General features: G+C 41.4%; 1 protein-coding gene across 4 annotated transcripts in view; it reads right to left on the bottom strand.

Moving 5' to 3' along the window:
• Positions 1-334: 334 nt before the first annotated feature.
• Positions 335-18,672, bottom strand: part of slc25a22a (solute carrier family 25 member 22a) — a 140,287-nt gene continuing 121,949 nt past the window's right edge. For all 4 annotated transcript variants that reach the window (XM_059975526.1, XM_059975525.1, XM_059975527.1 and 1 more), the window contains 4 exons: positions 15,642-15,828; positions 11,039-11,193; positions 2,659-2,734; positions 335-1,346 (listed from right to left, as the gene is read on the bottom strand). In XM_059975526.1, the coding sequence (XP_059831509.1) occupies positions 1,193-1,346; positions 2,659-2,734; positions 11,039-11,193; positions 15,642-15,828 (572 nt within the window). In that variant the 3' untranslated portion in view covers positions 335-1,192. The remainder of the gene's footprint in view (positions 1,347-2,658; positions 2,735-11,038; positions 11,194-15,641; positions 15,829-18,672) is intronic.

Raw genomic sequence — 18,672 nt, 5'->3', positions numbered from 1 at the left:
ACGATAGTGCCATAGTTTGGATGCTAAACAACAAAGGAGAAGCCTGCCTGCCTTCCAAGGCTGACACCTGGGAGCTGGTGATAAGACAGGAATGTCGCCGCATAGTTGCAAGCACATTAACCCCATTCAGACCATGGAGTTTCAGCACTGAAGGCCTATATATGCATTGCAGTTCAGGAATCACTTGAATTTAAATTGCTGTATCTTCACGGCCTGAAACAGATTCAGATCAAATTCATCACTCACCTATTCGGTCTCTACTATGTCATCTGCTGTCTCAGCTTCAATGTCCACAATGTTCACACAAACTGATGCCAGCCACAACCATCAAGTGTCACAGGGTCCCAAACTCTCTGCATTTTCTATTTATGTTGTCTTAAGTCACATTTTTCACAACAACAAAAAAAAACATATCCAGACATCTGGTAAGGAATGAGGGTGATGAAATTTAACAACAGTAGGAAATGGAACGTACGACACCACATCAGCTAGTCATTAAATGCCCATCTTACATTGAATTTCAAAACATCTCATGCAAATACAATCAGAAAAGTCATCTAATGGGCAGCCAATGCCTTACTGTTCATTTTGTACAGTCAAACTTAATTATCTAGATTAGAAGACTAAATTACCTGTTGTTCCAATAACCAACATGTTGAAAGTTCAGTGGACTCAAGATGGACCATTCCATTTCATTGTTTAAAAATAATGCCACTCAGCACCTAGGCACAGAAGCCCAAAGTAAAAGTATCACAAACCCTGTGTTCTGCTATTGGAAATTCAATCTGGCTCATTTATTGTTGTTTCCCACATGGAAATTATTAGTTGCAAAGGCCTTCTGCTTTCTCCGAAGATGATCCCTTCAAAAAGATTTCTGTTGTATCAGTACTGGCCAACTTAAGGGAACAGACTATAACAATTGCAGTGATATCTGGTGCTATCTAGCCCCAGACACATTTTCTTCAAAGTGTTAACAATTTAAAAACAAAACAAACAAAAAAATACTGACAGTCTTTTGGAATGATTGGGAAAAGTGGGAACTATTTTGTGATGAAGGTGGTGGAGGCAGGGTGGGTAGAATAGGGAAGAGGACGGTGATCCAAGTTGTAGTTTCCAAAAACTGTGCTGTTCAAGTGACATACATAATCCTGTGGAACCAGGCTGGATGTCTCGCTGAGGTGCTCCACGTTCATTAATATTGTCTGCTTGGTAGCATCTCTATTAAGGTCTCTGCTATTCCCAGGAAGTAAACAACTTGTGCAATACCAAATAAGGGGGCGATAACCAGTGCTCTGCAGTATGCACCTTTCAGGAAAGCTCCAGGTCCTTCATTTCTCCAGATTTTCCTATAATAAGCAAATACAACAAGAAATTAGTACTGTTCCAAGATTTTCAAAAACAGCACATTTTGTGATCTAACACTTTGAATATGGATCGAGAAGAACCTAACACAAAATTAAAACAGAAGTCTGCTCTGCTGAAGTGCAACTACACAACTGAACCCCAGTAAGTTCTCAATCTCTGTTACATTTCTAGCAGGGGTCATTAATCTGCCACAATGATTGAGACATACAATCAGTGGCTATTTGAAATGTTCAGAAATTGCAGTTAATTCAATAATCAGTAACAAGTTAAGGTGCACGATCAGCAAAACTTCTTGGCTAGTAATGGATAAGCAAGAATTTTTGGACAGGGTTCATATAAAGGGCAGCAGCCCCAATATGAAAAAGCTTCCTCAGTTAACAATTGTGAAGTCAGAACTTTCAAGCTTCACAAACACCACCAGTTCAGTAAAGCTATTATTTAGTAATCCTGATCTTGGTGTTCCTGCAAAGCATTGACATGTAGTAACTAAAATAATATAATAAAAGATGTACATAAATCTGTGGCTTGTGAGCCTAAACAGTGAACCATTAATAGGCTGAAGGCAGAAATGTTATAAAATACTGATTTGCATTTGTGGCCATCAGCAACCATTGTCTTCCTAAAAATATTAATGTAACTTAGCCTAAGAGTAAATTTCTTCTTATGTAGTAAGTCTGGATTACAAAAGTACCTTTACAATGCCAGTAATATCCTCAATATTTTTGCACAAAATGGCATTACAGTTTTCTAAATATTAATCACAACTTCATGTGAAAATCTACTGCTTTTGTCTTGCTCCTCTAATTCTTTCAAGCATTTGGCCTCTGTCGACTTCATTGCTTTGCTGGCCAGACTCCAACCTTTAATAAATAAATTTCACTTTAGTCAGATCTTTGGTGCATCACATGCAATGCAACGCCATGTCCGGATCATTCAACATGCTTTTCCGTTCTAGCCAATACTCTAATTCTAAATTACATCAAATTTAGACTTCTAAGTAAATCCTTGCACAGCCTCACCCACGCTGACGTCTGACTCACTACAGCATGTTTTCACTTCCTTGGTTATGATTAGAAAAGCTTATCAATATCTCACATCTGTGCAATTCCCCATCACGTATCCTTTGGTTCTCCACTGGCTTTCTCCTGAAACCCAAACTAACCCAATAAATTTCCACATCGCATAGCAATCTTCTGATACCCATTACGTGCTATGATTGCTGTTCTACATTAAGGGCATGCTAAGAATTGCAGATGCTTGATGACTTGAAATATTTAAATCATTATTTATTACCTGGCGCAGTCAATTATTCCTGAGTATGTGTCTTCGTTCAAACCCCTTTGAAGGGATTGAAGCCTGGTCTTTATTACTAAATTAGAATAAAAGACAAAAAAAAGTTTTCACTGTAAATAACAAGAGTAATTTTTTTTTGAATTAGCTTTTCATTTTAGTATATAGTTCTGGTGATGAAGATTACCTTTCAGCACTTCACCCAAATGTTGAAGGACAGCAGGTCAATTAAAATGTTAAGAGTCCAGTTATAACCCTGATTAATTTTGGGATTTACTGTTTATCCAAAAGAACTGAAGTACAGTGATCTGTACAGAGAACATGGATGACTCTCTCTCCTCTAGCCCCAGGACACTAAGCTAAAGTATAATATCACTATCACTGCTTTGCTCAGTATAACTGAAACTAATAGAGTCTGAAGTCTGAAGGAGCACAATCACATTGGAAACACTGCTTCTGCCAAGCACATGGCCATCAGATGGCCTTAATGCTGACCAACAGATATGATCAAAACAATGAGTTTCTCCTGGAAATCTTTTATGGGCAACAATACAAAAGCTGCAACTGTTCTTCTAGAAGGGATTATGTTGATGCTTGGAATAAAGAATTAAAATTAGGTTTATTATTACTGACATTTGACATGAAACTTGTTGGTTTACAGCAGCAGTACAGAGCAAGACAAAGTTACAATGAACTACAAAATTAATAAATAGTGCAAAAAAAAGGTAGTGTTGGTGAATTCATGGACAGTTTAGAAATCTGACGGCAGAAGGGAAGAAGCTCGAGGTTTAATAGGCAAGAAGGACGCACTGAGAGCACGGATTGGCTCTGAGGACTGGGATGTTACAAAAACATGGCTGTGAGGACGGCAGGATAAACAGCTGCTCTTCAAACAGGCTACAGGCATGGCAGAAGTACAGGTAACAAAGAAGGACTATAATCTTTTTGAGAAGGGAGCATGTTACAGCAATACAGCATTCTTGGGGATCATCAAGTGAGGTTATCTGGATAGAACTGAGAAGCAAGAAGGGGTGGGCCACTCTAGAGAGGCTATATTATTGACATCTCAATATTCAGTGGGAATTTGAGGAGTAGGTGTGTACAGAAATTGCTCATAGTTGTAAGAATAATAAGGAGTATTGTATTGTTGGGAGATTTTAATTTCCCCAGTATTGTTAAGAACTTAGATAGAATGGAATTTGTGCAATGTGTCCTGGAAAGCTTTTCCAAGGCAATTCAGAAAGGAGCAATGCTGGACCTTATCTTAGGCAACAAGGAAAGACATGTAATGTAGGGTAGTCAGGAAGCACTTCGGCTTCAGTGATCATAATTCTGTTAGCTTTAAAATAGTGATGGACAAGCCCAGAGACCAGGGTCCTAAAACAGAGCAGGTTAATTCTGGGGGAACTATACAGGGCTTACAAAAGGTCATTGGAGTGAGTCTGTTTGAAAGCAAAGGAACAAATGGCAAGTGGAAGGCTTTTAAAAATGAGAAAGCAAGCATACAGGAGCAGCATACTCTTGATGGAGCGTAGTGTAAACTTGCTAACATTAAGGAACCATGGCTGATAAGAGATATGAGGCTCTGGCAAAGAAAAGGAAGGAAACATGTATTGGATTTAGGCCGTCAGGATTGAACAAATCCCTTGATGACTACAAAAATTAAGAATACTCCCAAGAGGCCAAAGAGAGGGTATGCGATGGATCAGGCAGCTAAGGTTAAGGGAAATCCCAACAGGTTCTGTAGTTCTGTTAAGAGTAACAGCAGTCTGTGCGTGTTGCTGAAGAATCAGCTTTAATATCACTGGTATATGCTGTAAAATTTGTTGTTTTGTGGCAGGACTACAATGCAATTCAATAATAAAACTGTAAACTACAAGAAATATATATGTATGTTGTAATTAAATAAATAGCACAGAAAGAGAACTGTTTATTGTGTTCAATGTCAGGTTTACAGAAGTAATCCCATTATTTTGGCTCGGTGTCTGGATAACCCAGTCTGACTGGTTTGAACCAAGAGCCAAACAGAACAAAAGAACTCACCCAAGGAATGAAAGTGTGTAGCCCTTGGCTACATCCAGTGGGAATCTGGCAGAGTTCAGCCAGATGACCTTGAGCCAATGAGATTGAAACGCAACATTTGAACTGCTAAGGAAAGAGTTTAAGAATGCGGGGCTTTGAATGCAAAGGGACGACTACTCTGGAGACTAAATATCGCAAGAAAGACCTCTGTGCCAGTGGCTCTGAGAAAAAGGAACAATCATTTGACCAACAAGAGATTCCCTATAGTAGTGTAATAAATCGGAGAGGTTGTCTGAGTGGGAATTGATTTCGAGGGAACAGTAGAATTCATGTTTTAAGTTGTTGGCCTGGGGTCAACATAGTTAGGTTGATGTTTGTGCATAGACAACAAAGCACAAGCTTTGATTAACAGTTGCGTAGTGAATTGCCTAACCTAGATCAGCTGATGATTGGTCAACACTGCTCACCCTTTCCACAGCTGATCCCTTGACGAGGGCAGTTCCCTTGAATTCCCCTTCCTGAAGCTCACAGTAAATTTCTTGGTATTACTGATGTTGAGAGCAAGTCACCACTCAACCAGCTGATCTATCTCGCTCCTGTACGCCTCTTCATCAACATCTGAAATTCTGCCAGTGATAGCTGTGTCATCGGCAAATTTATAGATGGCAGTTGAAATGTGTCTAGCTGTGTAGATAGAGTAGAGTGGTGGGCTGAGCATACATCCCAATTCCCAGCATCTGCAAAATCTCTCGCATTTCAGATCACATTGGTAACATATCAGCAGATGAAGGCTCTATTTTGTATGGAGTATGTGGAGATCAAATTTCAACCCCCCCCCCCCAATCCCATTCTAAAAATTTTGTCAAGTATGACTTCCTACTCACAAAGGCATGATGACTCCTAATCTGTCTCTGTCTCTCCAAATAGTGGTAGATCCTGCCCCTCTCAATTGTCTCCAGTACTTCTGCTATCAGGCTAACTGGCCTGTAGTTCCCTGGCTTGTCTTCCTACCAGTCATAAACAATGGAATATTATTATTTACCTTTCAGCCTTCGGGAACTTCACCAGTGGCCATTTATGAAGCAAATCTATCTGCAAGAACTTCCACAATTTCCCCGTAGCCTCCCACAAAGTCAAGCATGCTCTCTGTCAGTTCCTGGAGATTTATCCACCTTAATGCACTCTACGGCTGCACTTATCTCCTTCCTGGTAAAACAACTGCCCCGCAAAACATCTCCACTTGTTTCCCCTTTTCTCTTGAGCAACTATGATTTTCTCCTCCGTAAACACCAAGGAGAGATTTTCATTAAAAATCGCTCCTTTCTCCTGCAGTTCAAGACATACAGTAAGATCTCAAAGGGGTCTCTCTCTCTCCCTCTCTTCCAATCTGATGAAACGAACATTGATTTCTCCAACTTTCAGTAATATCTCTCCCTCCTACCTTTTCTCTTTTTTCATTCCTCACCTTTTCTCACTTCTCACAGCCATCACTTCCCTCTGTTCCTCCTCTTCCTTCCCTTTCTTCCATAGTCCACTCTTCTCTCATATTAGATCCCTTCTTCTTCAGCCCTTTACCACTTGATGTATCCCCTCCCAGCTTCTTACTTCGTCCCCCCTTTGCCCCCACTTACCTGTTTCACATATCACTGCCAGCTTGTAGTCCTTCTCCTTCCCCCACCCTCTGCCCCATTCCTCTCCAGAGCTCCAAAAGGGTCTCGGCCAAAAATGTCAGCTGTCTATTCCCCTCCATAGATGCTGCCTAACTTGCTGAGCTCCTCAAGCATTTTGTCTGGGGTGCAGATCTGCCTTTTTCCTACATTCAGTGCTCTGACTGACACAAGTCATTCTGTTATTCAAAAGAAAATTTAGCAGCTACAGCTGCTGGAAGTTTTCAATAAAAAACAGAAAATGCTGAAAACACAACAGGTTAAACAGTGTCTGAGAACTGAGAAACAAATTTACTATTTTAGTTTGAGATCCTCCATCAGAACTGAACAGTTTTGAAGGCAGGTCACATACCAGAAATATACACTCCCTTTTCGCAGATGCTGCTGGACCTGCTGAGTATTTCCTGCTGGTGCGGTTTTATTTATTTCTATGAATTAACAGGTGTTTATTCTCCCTTCTTTACATAAGGTAATGATGACACATGATTTACTTGCACACCACACTTATCTATTTATACTTTTATAGTAAGGGATAATTAACACCACCGTCATGTTTTCATCTGTTCTCCAACAATTTCTTCACAGTTCGTTTTCTATTTTGAGTGGATGCTTTTTCTTTCCTCTTTATTCTGCTTCTTCTAACAAGGTGCTGCTATATTTAATACCTAAACTCTCAAACCCCAAGTGAACAGGAAATGTGGAAGTTTAGCCTCTGTATGAACTGCCATTCACTGGATGACACTGATAGAGTTTCCACATTCCTAGTCAGAGGAGCACCAGGGGTTTTGGCGGACCTGAGCAATCTCTTCCAGTTCATCCATGACACAGCTTAAATCTCCTGCTTTCATTTCTATTTTTTCCCTTTTCAAGGTGACTAGGGTCCTGTCAGAGTCATTATCTACAGCTGTGCTTAAACTATGTTCTTCACGGGCACTGGGTTCTCGCTCTTAGAAACTTGGCAAGCAGCCCGCGCTTTTGTATCTCCAGGAGTGGCATGGGAGACGTGTGGCTTTGGGGTGCAGCCCCTGTGGATGATCTGATTCCTCGCGTAAATCCCAGTCCGCTACACTTGTGTCCAGGATTAGGCAGTTGTATTGAACCATGTGTTTAAAGAGAAATTCAACGGTTCAATTTAACATCAGAGAATGTATGCAGTATATACTCTTACTCTTCACAGACATCCGCAAAACAAGAGGAGAAAAACCTAAAGAATGAATGACGAGAAAATATTAGAACCCCCTCCCACCCACAAACTGCAGCAAAGGCATCAATCCTCTCCCCCCCACTCCTCCCCCTTGCTTCAGCAAAAGTATCAGGCCCTCCCGCCCCCGCCCCCAAGACCATGATGTAGATCGCTGAGATCAAGACAGAGGGTGAAGCTGCTGGAAGCCTCTGCGCTAGAGTGATCTCTCTCTCTTTCAATGGTGAGTGAGAGTCTGCTGGCTCTGAGTCGGGGGAAACTCAAATAAGCAACGCTGCGGGCTGTAACATCAAAGCAGCGAGCTGTCGGCCTCCCCTCTCACTGTGGCAGGAGTGATTTCTCTCCCTCTGTCATTAGTGGGAGAGAGTGAGCTTGCTGAGATGTCAAGGTTGCGATGGACAATAGTTTTTGAAGGACTCTAGATCATGGTCTCCGGGGGGGGCTTTGCTATTGCGTGGGTGGTGGGAGGGGGGGCCTGAAGCTTTTGCCAAAGCAAGGGGGAGGAGGAGCGGGTGGGGGGGGGGGGGTGGAAGGGGGTTCTAATGTTTTCCTGTCATTCATTCTCCAGGGTTTTTTTTTCCCTTCTTGTTTTGCAGATGTCTGCGAAGATTAAGAATTTCAGGTTGTATACTGTGTACATTCTCTGATATTAAATTGAATCATTGAATAAAACTGCCTAATCCTGGACACAAGTGCAGCAGGCTGGGAATTTCCCACCACATGAACCTACTGGAGTTGTGTTGCTGCCTTCTGCCAAATATTAAACTGAAGCAGCTCAGAATAGAGACAAGGCCCTGGCTGCTGCTGTGTACATAAAAATGCTACATGTTTCTCCATGCTATTAGACCCTAAACTTAGTTGTCTCAGGTTGTACAAGGGTAAGGACGTCCTACTGCCATTGATAGAGAATAGTGAGACCATCCCCAGAATTGTGTGTGCAGATTCCTTGCCGATATACAGATACTGTTTTCATGGAAGAAGATTCACTGGATTGTTTCCTGGTATTGAGGAGAGATTCTATTGTATGGGGGGGCCATTAAGATAATTATGCCTGTATCCACTTGTGTTGAGCAGCATGATGGGAGATCACAGTGAAATGTATAAAAATCTGTTAGGGCTCAAAAGGCTGTTTGCAAGGAGAATACTTCCACCCCCCCACACCCCGGGTGGGAGATCATGAGGTAGGGGTGACAGTTACAGGATACAGGGTAGGACATTTCCGACTGAGATGATAAATTTCATTAAAGGGTGGTCAGTGTATGTACTCCCTCCCACAAATGGGCAGTAGAGGTCAGGTCACAGGTAATACTGTACTTAAGGAGAGGGGTAGTTTTCTACACACAAAAGACCTTAATTGAGACAGAGGATTATCTATGTCCACAGTGAATCATGGAGCATGCTTCAAGGAGTAAATGGCTGATTTTTGCTTCTATTTTCTCAGTAAGTCAGAAAAATGTTCACAACTGCGTGAAGAATAGGAAGCTATGAAAGGATACAAAAATTGACTGGAAGCTTCAAGGAACCCACATTTTGAAAACTCAGATGCAGTGGGACCCAATAGTGTCCTGCTTGCACAATAGGTTTTAATGCAGTAGGATAACCATAAGACCATAAGATATAGGAGCCGAATTAGACCATTTGGCCCATTCAGTCTGCCCCACCATTTCATTGTGGCTGATTCACATTCCCTCTCAGCCCCAATCTCCTACCTTCTCCCCGTATCCCCTCATGCCCTGACCAATCCTGTCTTGGTCAACCTCTGCCTTAAATGTACCCAACAAATCCAACTGATTCACCACTCTTTGGCTTCTCTAATTATGAAATAAGCATGTAAACTTCTTGAGCACTAATGGTATCAGCAGAAACAGTATCAACAGTAACATTTGTAAGCTAGCATGTAGACCTTTTGGAGGGAAGACATTAAATTTGTCCTCAAAGTAAAGCCTAGGAATTCTGGTAATGGAGCAAGCGAGTTCAGGAACTTAGTGGCAGCACTTGGCCTCCAGAGTAGATGAGATGTAGCTCAGAACCTTCTAATTCCTGAAATAAGACTGCTTAAATGCAAGTTTTGAAGGTCAAAGGCATCATGGAATAAATATAGTCTGTGTACAGCCATAAAGAAAAGCAAGGTCCTGTCTGACAGCTGGATAGCAACTCCAAGGACCTCGATGTGGTGGGTGTTACTTTATTAACTGACATAACTAAATCAGAGCTATTCGAGAAAGAAACAGAAAATATTCCTCATTTGCACACTGCCCCATTTAATTTGCTCTTAACTAGTATCTTTTACTGATCTCCAATCATTTCAATGATTGGACCTTGCTATTTATGGTGTCTCAATTATATGCTGTCTCTATAAAGTCCATTGGGCAATCCTCAGTATCTGCTCAAATGCTAATAATTAACCACAAGGATAATCAATACATTTCTCAGACTTAACACTAACCAGAGCAGACATAGCTGGATAAAACGCTCATGCATCGCTGTCTCCTCATCTATTTGTTTTTCCCCAGAAGATAAAGTTACTGATGACCTATTTTCTAGTTCACTTCTTTCCCTTTGATCTACAGCTTTTCACATTCAGTTCCATCTCCAATTAAAAGTATTACCTGTAATGCCTTATCTGTACTATTGTTTCAACTTTGATCTAGCACTATGTAGCATCTTGAAAAAGAGATATCATTGCCCTGAAGTGCAGCTGTACTTCTGAACTGATTTGAATGCGTTTGAAAGAATGTCCTACAGCATGGCTTGGAAAGAGCTGAGAAATAGAATGAGTTAGCAATGATCTGGAATGCAAGTTCAATCCAATTTTATAATACTGGGAGAAAATATGGATGCACAAGCCAACAAAATCAAACACCCACAAAGATGTTGCAGATTTCAGGCCTGATTTTGAACGTACATCAATCTGAGGTCGTGGTTTCAGGTACAGATTAAAAGAATACAATGAACCGGTGAAGCTAGCTCCAATGGCCAAATGCTCTAATCCTATTTATACATTGTGCAGGCAGAGGGATGGTCAGTGGGAAATAGGCATCCGTTAGTCTCGTGAGACCATGGATTTGTGCCTTGGAATGTTTCCAGGCCACAGGTCTGGGCAGGGTTGTATGGGAGACCGGCAGTTACCCAAGCTGCAGGCCTTCCCCTCTCCACGCCACTGATGTTGTCCAAGGGAAGGGCACTAGGTCCCAAGCAGCTTGGCACCGGTGTCGTTGCAGAGCAATGTGTTGCTCAAGGACACAACACGCTGCCTCAGCTAAGGCTTGAACCAGTGACCTTCAGATCACTAGACCGATGCCTTATCCAATAGGCCACGCGCCAACACAACTGGGAAATAAGGCAAGGGTAACGAACTCAAGGGGCTTTCTGTCCTGTTGAGCTGATACAGACCCGGTGACCTGTTTCTGTAGACTGTTATAAGATGCAGGGTAGTTACAAGCAGGCAGAGGCGAAGACAGATTTTCTGTATTAAATGAAAAGAGTTCCTTACCATCACAGGGATTTACTGCCACTGCTGCTGTGCTGCCTGCAATACAGCCACTGATGAAGGAAACATAAAATGGAGCTTTCTCGTCTACACTCTTCTGCCCCAGCTGGTTAAGATTAGCAAACAGTGGGAAGTAGATGATGGAGAAAGGAACATCCCTTTAAAGAGAAAGATTTGTTATCCAGAAAATATTACATACCGTGTAACACTTTGTTTTATTACAACACATTACGAGTGCCAACAACTAATTAAAATTGACCACTACAGTATATATGAAAGCACTTTGCTGCAGTTAAACCTTCCATCAAAGCAAAACCATCATCCTGACTACGGAGATGGGAGACAGATAGCATCGTCAGTCATGAAAAAAGATACAAAGGAGTAATTATTCAAAAGCGATTACTGAGAGTTGTAAATATCCTACTGCGAGTTAAATCAAAATTAACGTGAGAATCCTGAACACAGAACAAATGACTGCAACAGAATTTTACAAAGAACCACACAAATCACAGCACTTTTCTTTTCCTTTTGACACAATTTTACCACCACATTCGGAGAAAATGCTGATCAGTATCATAAATCATTTGACAGTTTGGAATCATTATCATTTTCGAATTAGATGGGAGGTGATTGACCAATCTTTCTATAATATGCCTTCCTCCCCATACTCTATAATTCAACTAGAGTATTTATTTATGTCCGACCAAGATAAATAACCTTTTGAGCATTCCCTCAGCAGTAAACAGTGGCTGCTAAAGCACTCAATTATAAGGAAAGGACACAGTTGACGAATATGCCATACTAGTGGCATCTCATATAACTTGGATATTTAAGCAATACAAGTGTGTTGGTTTCTATTAACTTTGAGCATTTCACAGGAAAACTATCTCAGTTTCTGTGTTGTACCTCCTCTGCTCTCTGCCCTCAATCATCATTAAGGGCATGAATAATGTGTGCCTAATGAGCCTTTTTAAAACGTGGTCAAATTTAAATTCTAATGTACACTACTGAGAAGTCAGGCATGGGAACTCAGTCTGTTGAAAGTTGACCACTCGTTTGTTATACCACCCCTTGCTAGGTAGAGACCAGAAATGGATGGTTGTGCACTTGGTCCATCTGATTGGTTACACAGGAAAATAGCAAGGTGTTAGTATATAGAAACATGCTCATCTTATAAACTGAAATTGTGTTGATTTTAAGCAGTATAAAAAGTGTACAAACTGCAATTTATGATGGGTTGCACTGCATTGGCAGCTGGCTGATGGCTGCACAGGGATGTACTGGCTAGCTGCAATGCAATGTAATCATCATTTTGTTCTGCTTATCCATGCCTGCCCACTGTAGTGCAGGAATATATTAGGAATCAAAGAGCTATACATCTAGTTCCGCTGCTGGTCTAATGATACAAGTTCAATGGCAGCTCTGTGATACACTGAATTGTTGCGTGGTTACATCGCTTCAGCACTCTGTTTCATACAGTCTTCATGCTTATCTTTTTGTAATTTTACGTTAACTAACATTTTTAATAAATTTACATAGGCAAATAGTTCAACTGTATTACTTTTTAATTATTTAAATGTCAGACTGAAACAGCACAGAAGCAGGCCCTTTGGCCTATCATGCCTATACTGAACGTTGCACTCATCTTCCCTAATCCTACTTGCCCACATCAGCCCCATTTCCTATTTCGGGTGCCTGTTTTAAGTGCCTCTTAAATAGTAGTATTAGTATCTGATTTCATCACATCTTCTGTAGCTCAATATCAACCACACTCAATGTAGAAATAAAACTCCTCATATTCCCTTTAAAATTCATATATCTCACTTCAAACATATGCACTCGCGTTTACTAATAGTACTAGCATGGGAAAAAAATTCAGATCATTTATCCTATTTAAGCCTCTCATTCTTTCATTTATCTTTATCAGGTCACCCTCAGCCTCCTTCATTCCAGGGAAGAGAAACCTAACCTATCCAATCTCTCCCCATAACTAAAGTCCTCAAACGCAGGCAGCATCTTGGTGATCTCCTCTGCAACACCTCCAGTGCAAATGCATCCTTCCTATGGGGTGATGTAGAACTGTATACAATATTCCAATTGAGTTCTGTTCAGTGTTCTTACAAGTTGCAACAAGATGCCCCAACTCCTCCTGATACTCTATGTTGCAGTCCAACTAGGCACGCATGCCATATGCCTTCTTCACCAGCTTATTGATTTGTGTATGAAATGTCTCTCTGTTCATCAATATTCCTTCGGCACCCCCTATCTTGATCTGTATACGTCTTACCCTCATTTGACTTCCTAAAATACACCAATTGGCACTTGTGAAGATGAAATTCCATCTGCCAATGCTCTGCCCCACTTCCAGCTGATCCATACCTTAAGTCTGAGGCAACCTTCCTTGCTATGCACAACACCACAGTTTTTGTGCCATCTGCAGAATTACATTCACATCGAAGTCATTAACACACATCACAAACAACAAAAGGTCCGAGGATTAGTTCTTCATATTTCAAAACCCTTCGGTTGAGGGACATTGGAAGATCATGAAAATGGGCTTTAGACAGTACAAACTATGGGAAGGCCATCACTGATAATTAAGTAATTCTACTAAATACAGCCTTGTAACGGGTTATTACGGACTGCTTCATTTTGCAGAGGGACCACAGCAGCAAAACTGTCAAGTAGTTGGCAGCCCCACAGCTGTGAAAGGCAAATGCAAAGGGGGCATCTTGTGAGAGGTTTATGCAAGGCATGGGCCAGGTGTAGCACCATCCAACACTCTGTTGAATCAGAGATGGTGAAGGCTTCCACGTTTTACCTATACCAGAAAATGCTCCCACTACGAAAGATTATTCACCTTAGTGGTGAGATTATAGCCACAGATAGTGTATTCATGTTAATTAGTCTGAGAATCTAGTCACTGTTTTATACTAGTCTCTAAACATAAATTATAGTTACTGTTTACATGTGATCTCAAAATGTCAGGTATTTGACAAGATTGATACAGGCCATCCTTGGGTTACAGATACCTGACAGAGGACACCCCGACATATGAACCGAGCTCCTCTATTATTATTAAATTCAAAAGTCTAACAAATACATTTTCTTACAAAAAGCAGAACTCATTTCCTTTTTCTCTTCACTGGTTCCAGTTCAGTTTATTGTCATTCAAGCAAACAAAACCACATTCCCCCAGACCAAGGTGCACAACACAGTACATATAACTCACACACATAACACTTGAAGTAACATTACCATAAAATAAAGTAACAAATACCAAGGAGTATTTATGATACAAGTTAAAAAGTAAAACAGTATAATGATACTGGCGCTTCATAGGTGATGCGATCTGGGTGGTGGCAGGGAGTTCAGTAGTCTTGTGGTCTGGGGGAAGAAGCTGTTTCCTATCCTAGCAGTTGTTCTCTCCTATCAAACTTATGCATTTTTGACATCAGTTATTACAACACCGTGAAGATACAGTTATTGCATCACAATTTTTTAAAATGTATTTTCTGACTTATCTGTTAAAACAGGACAGGTTTCTTACCCAGGGATGGCCTATGTTTCAAGGATAATTAAGAGAATGGAAGCTGGCACCTATGGTTTCTTTCTGAGCAAACAGCTAGTGTTGATTGAAAAACTGAACAGAAACATGGAAACGAAATGACAGATTCTTATTCGTGGGCCATTTAAACATGAAACAACTTCCACCCATCCTAATTCTATTTCTTTCAGTCAATGTCATTGTAAGCAATGACAGTGATTGACCTTGCTGAATAAAACATGAATGCCTTGCAGAAGATTATAATTTGTGTAAATGCAAAGGGGCTGAGCTGAGAATTTAACAAAAAGTCGAATTAGGAGCATAATTCCCACCACTCCCTACCATCCAAGTTGGTCCATTGGCAATGAAGGATTGCAGTAAAATATTTTAATGGATCAAAATCAATTCTGCTTCTTTTTATCTATTTGATACAATATAAATGCTACTGTGCATGACAGCTTTCAAGACTATGCTGAAAGAGTTTATTTATGAGTCAGACATCTAAATGGCTGAGACGTATTTTAAGTTCTCTGTTTGGGATGCTATTTTCCACTGGCACGTACTGACTCAATGACCTTTGGCCACTTAGCCTCTTGCATTTTAAAATTCTCATCCTTTCCCCTCTCTTTCCCTATAATCATCTCCAGACCTCATTCCTTCAGTACTCCTCCAACCCTTTGACTCTGTACAAATTTCACCTATGAGGGCAAATCTTCAGTAACCTAAGCCATAACCTCTGGAATCTAGGACTTTAGCTACTTCATATCCTCTCTCATTTTAAGATCCTCCTTAAAACCCACTTGTCGGAACTCCTTCCCGATTATTCCTTCTGCAACCACACTTTTTCTTTGACTAAGTCACTGCATGTGCTTGAAATAGATTTTTTAAGCTGAGATGCAACCTAAATATCTTATCTTTCAGCTCTGTCAGATTGAGTTAAAAATCATGTAAGTGGGAAAAAAAGCCAGCGCTGTTACGTTCAGAACTGCTGTGATATTGAACCTTGTTTGATTGCATTTGGTTGTGATCAGTCTACACAAGTTACAAGTTGTCACATACCTTAGCAACGTTGCCCCTAAGCCTTTGTAAAGGCCAGTAATTCCCTTGCTTCTGAGCAGCTCTTTGGTGATCTGCGTGGCAGTCTCTGGGGACTTGATAGCAGAGGTAGCATGACTTGCACTGGAAATAGGGCTTCCCGAGGGGGAGCTTGACACTGCCTGCGCTGCCATCAGCTTCTGTTGGGCGGCTGCATGTAATTACAGAGAAAATAGGTCAGGAGGAGCAAGCAGATTAAGCCAGATATATCACAGAGCGTGTGGAGCTTCCATCTGCACAACAGGATATTTCAGCATTAATGATAGAAGTGTCAAGAATATTGACTCTCCAAATGTGCATTTTCCTTTTCTGTTTAAAGTGTCGAGTCAAGATGGTGCATAGCTTTCTCTTCTAAAGAGTGTGTGTGAGGGGGCATGTGGTTTTCAGCTAGATCCTTAATTCACAGGCATCTTGCAGTGAAACTGTCCTGTAGTCTGACCTTGCGCCAGTTTTCCGGGTGCCTGCCTACTATGCACACGTTACACCGTTAGTGACCCTCCCCACCCAACTGGCCGCCAAAGATCGTCAACCAGCAGCAGTCTGAGTGTGCTGCCCTGGCCTCTCAAGCACAGAGCTGGGGTAACTGGGTGGCATGCAGCGATCCAGACAAATGAAATAGGAGAAGCCACAACCTCAGATCCCCATTTTCACACAACTCAATCATTACCTATTAGGTTCTTCACACCCAATTGTATGGAATTTGCACATTCTTCCCATGTCTGCGTGCATCTCCTCACAGTTCTCTGGTTTCCTCCTAGATCTCAAAGGTGTACAGGTTGGGAGGTTAATTGGGCACTATATATTGCCCCTGGGGCATACATCTGAGGGAAATTAATGAGACTGAGGTGAATTATCCTGTTTCTATTTTCACTTTGTTATAATAGGGAAAAAGCACGGTAACATGCTCCTCAGCCCACTGACACTGTGCTCACCATTAACCGTGGGCTGCTAGGCCTACTTCCATGCTGTATGTCTCTATCCCTTTGGTAACAAAAGGAAGCTAAAACCTGGCACTAAATCAGCAGGTCAAGACAAATTCAATGGGTCAAAAGACTTGACTTTTGAAAAGCAAATCAACACAATCACTAAGACAAGAAAATCTGCAGTTGCTGGAAATCCAAGCAACACACACACAATGCTGGAGTCTTTTTCCTGTTGATCAGTGTCAGAAAGCCAAATTAAATCCACTGTGATTCAATGTTGTTAAACAATAAAACATGAAAACTTCCAGTGGGGGTTACTTTTTACATGTGCCCAAGACCTATTCACAGTATTGTTGATAAATAGTTAAATAAATAATACCGAGATAATAGACAATAGGAGCAGGGGTAGGCCATTCGGCCCTTCGAGCCAGCACCGCCATTCAATGTGATCATGTCTGATCATCCACAATCTGTACCCCGTTCCTGCCTTTTCTCCGTATCCCTTGACTCTGCTATCTTTAAGAGCTCTATCTAACTCTTTTTTGAAAGCATCCAGAGAATTGACCTCCACTGCCTTCTGAGGCAGAGCATTCCATAGATCCACAACTCTCTGGGTGAAAAAGTTTTTCCTCAACTCCATTCTAAATGGCCTACCCCTTATTCTTAAACTGTGGCCTCTGGTTCTGGGCTCCTCCAATATCGGGAACATGTTTCCTGCCTCTAGCGTGTCCAGTCCCTTAATAATCTTATATGTTTCAACCAGATCCCCCTCATCCTTCTAAATTCCAGTGTATACAAACCCAGTCGCTACGATCTTTCAACATATGACAGTCCTGCCATCCCGGGAATTAACCTTGTGAACTACACTGCACTCCCTCAATAGCAAGAATGTCCTTCCTCAAATTTGGAGACCAAAACTGAACACAATACTCCAGGTGTGGTCTCACCAGGGCCTTGTACAACTGCAGAAGGACCTCTTTGCTCCTATACTCAACTCCCCTTGTAATGGCCAACATGCCATTAGCTTTCTTCACTGCCTGCTGTACCTGCATGCTTACTTTCAGTGACTGATGAACAAGGACACCTAGATCTCGTTGTACTTCCCCTTTTCCTAACTTGACACCATTCAGGTAGTAATAGGTCTTCCTGTTCTTGCCGCCTAAGTGGAAAACCTCACATACATCCACATTAAACTCACCCAACCTAAGTCACCTCCTCATATTTCACACTGCCACACAGCTTCGTGTCATCTGCAAATTTGCTAATGTTACTTTTAATCCCTTCATCTAAATCATTAATGTATATTGTAAATAGCTGCGGTCCCAGCACCGAACCTTGCAGTACCCCACTAGTCACTGCCTGCCATTCTGAAAAGGACCCGTTAATCCCTACTCTATGTTTCCTGTCTCCCAACCAATTTTCTATGCATGTAAGTACCATATCCCCAATACTATGTGCTCTAATTTTGCCCACTAATCTCCTATGTGGGACCATATCAAAAGCTTACTGAAAGTCCAGGTACACTACATCCACTGGCTCTCCCTTGTCCATTATCATAGTTACATCCTGAAAAAATTCCAGAAGATTAGTCAAGCATGATTTCCCCTTCGTAAATCCATGCTGACTCGGACCGATCCTGTTACTGCTATCCAAATGTGTCGCTATTTCATCTTTTATAATCGAGTCCAGCATCTTCCCCACCACTGATGTCAGGCTAACTGGTCTATAATTCCTTGTTTTCACTCTCCTTCCTTTCTTAAAAAGTGGGATAACATTAGTTACCCTCCAATCCTCAGGAACTGATCCTAAATCTATAGAACATTGGAAAATGATTCTCAATGCATCCACGATTTCTAGAGCCACCTCCTTAAGTACCCTGGGATGCAGACCATCAGGCCCTGGGGATTTATCAGCCTTCAGTCCAATCAGTCTACCCAACACCATTTTCTGCCTAATGTGAATTTCCTTCAGTTCCTCCGTTACCCTAGGTCCTCTGAAAGTGAGTCCACAGATTGTGGAATCAGTTCAGTGTTGAGGTGAGTGAAGTTATGCACACTGGTTCTGTACCTCCT

This window comes from Hypanus sabinus, chromosome 7 (genome assembly GCF_030144855.1).
Source record: "Hypanus sabinus isolate sHypSab1 chromosome 7, sHypSab1.hap1, whole genome shotgun sequence".
NCBI lineage: Eukaryota > Metazoa > Chordata > Chondrichthyes > Myliobatiformes > Dasyatidae > Hypanus > Hypanus sabinus.
Note: the sequence above shows the minus strand (reverse complement) of the source record. Positions and strands in the feature narration are given on the sequence as shown.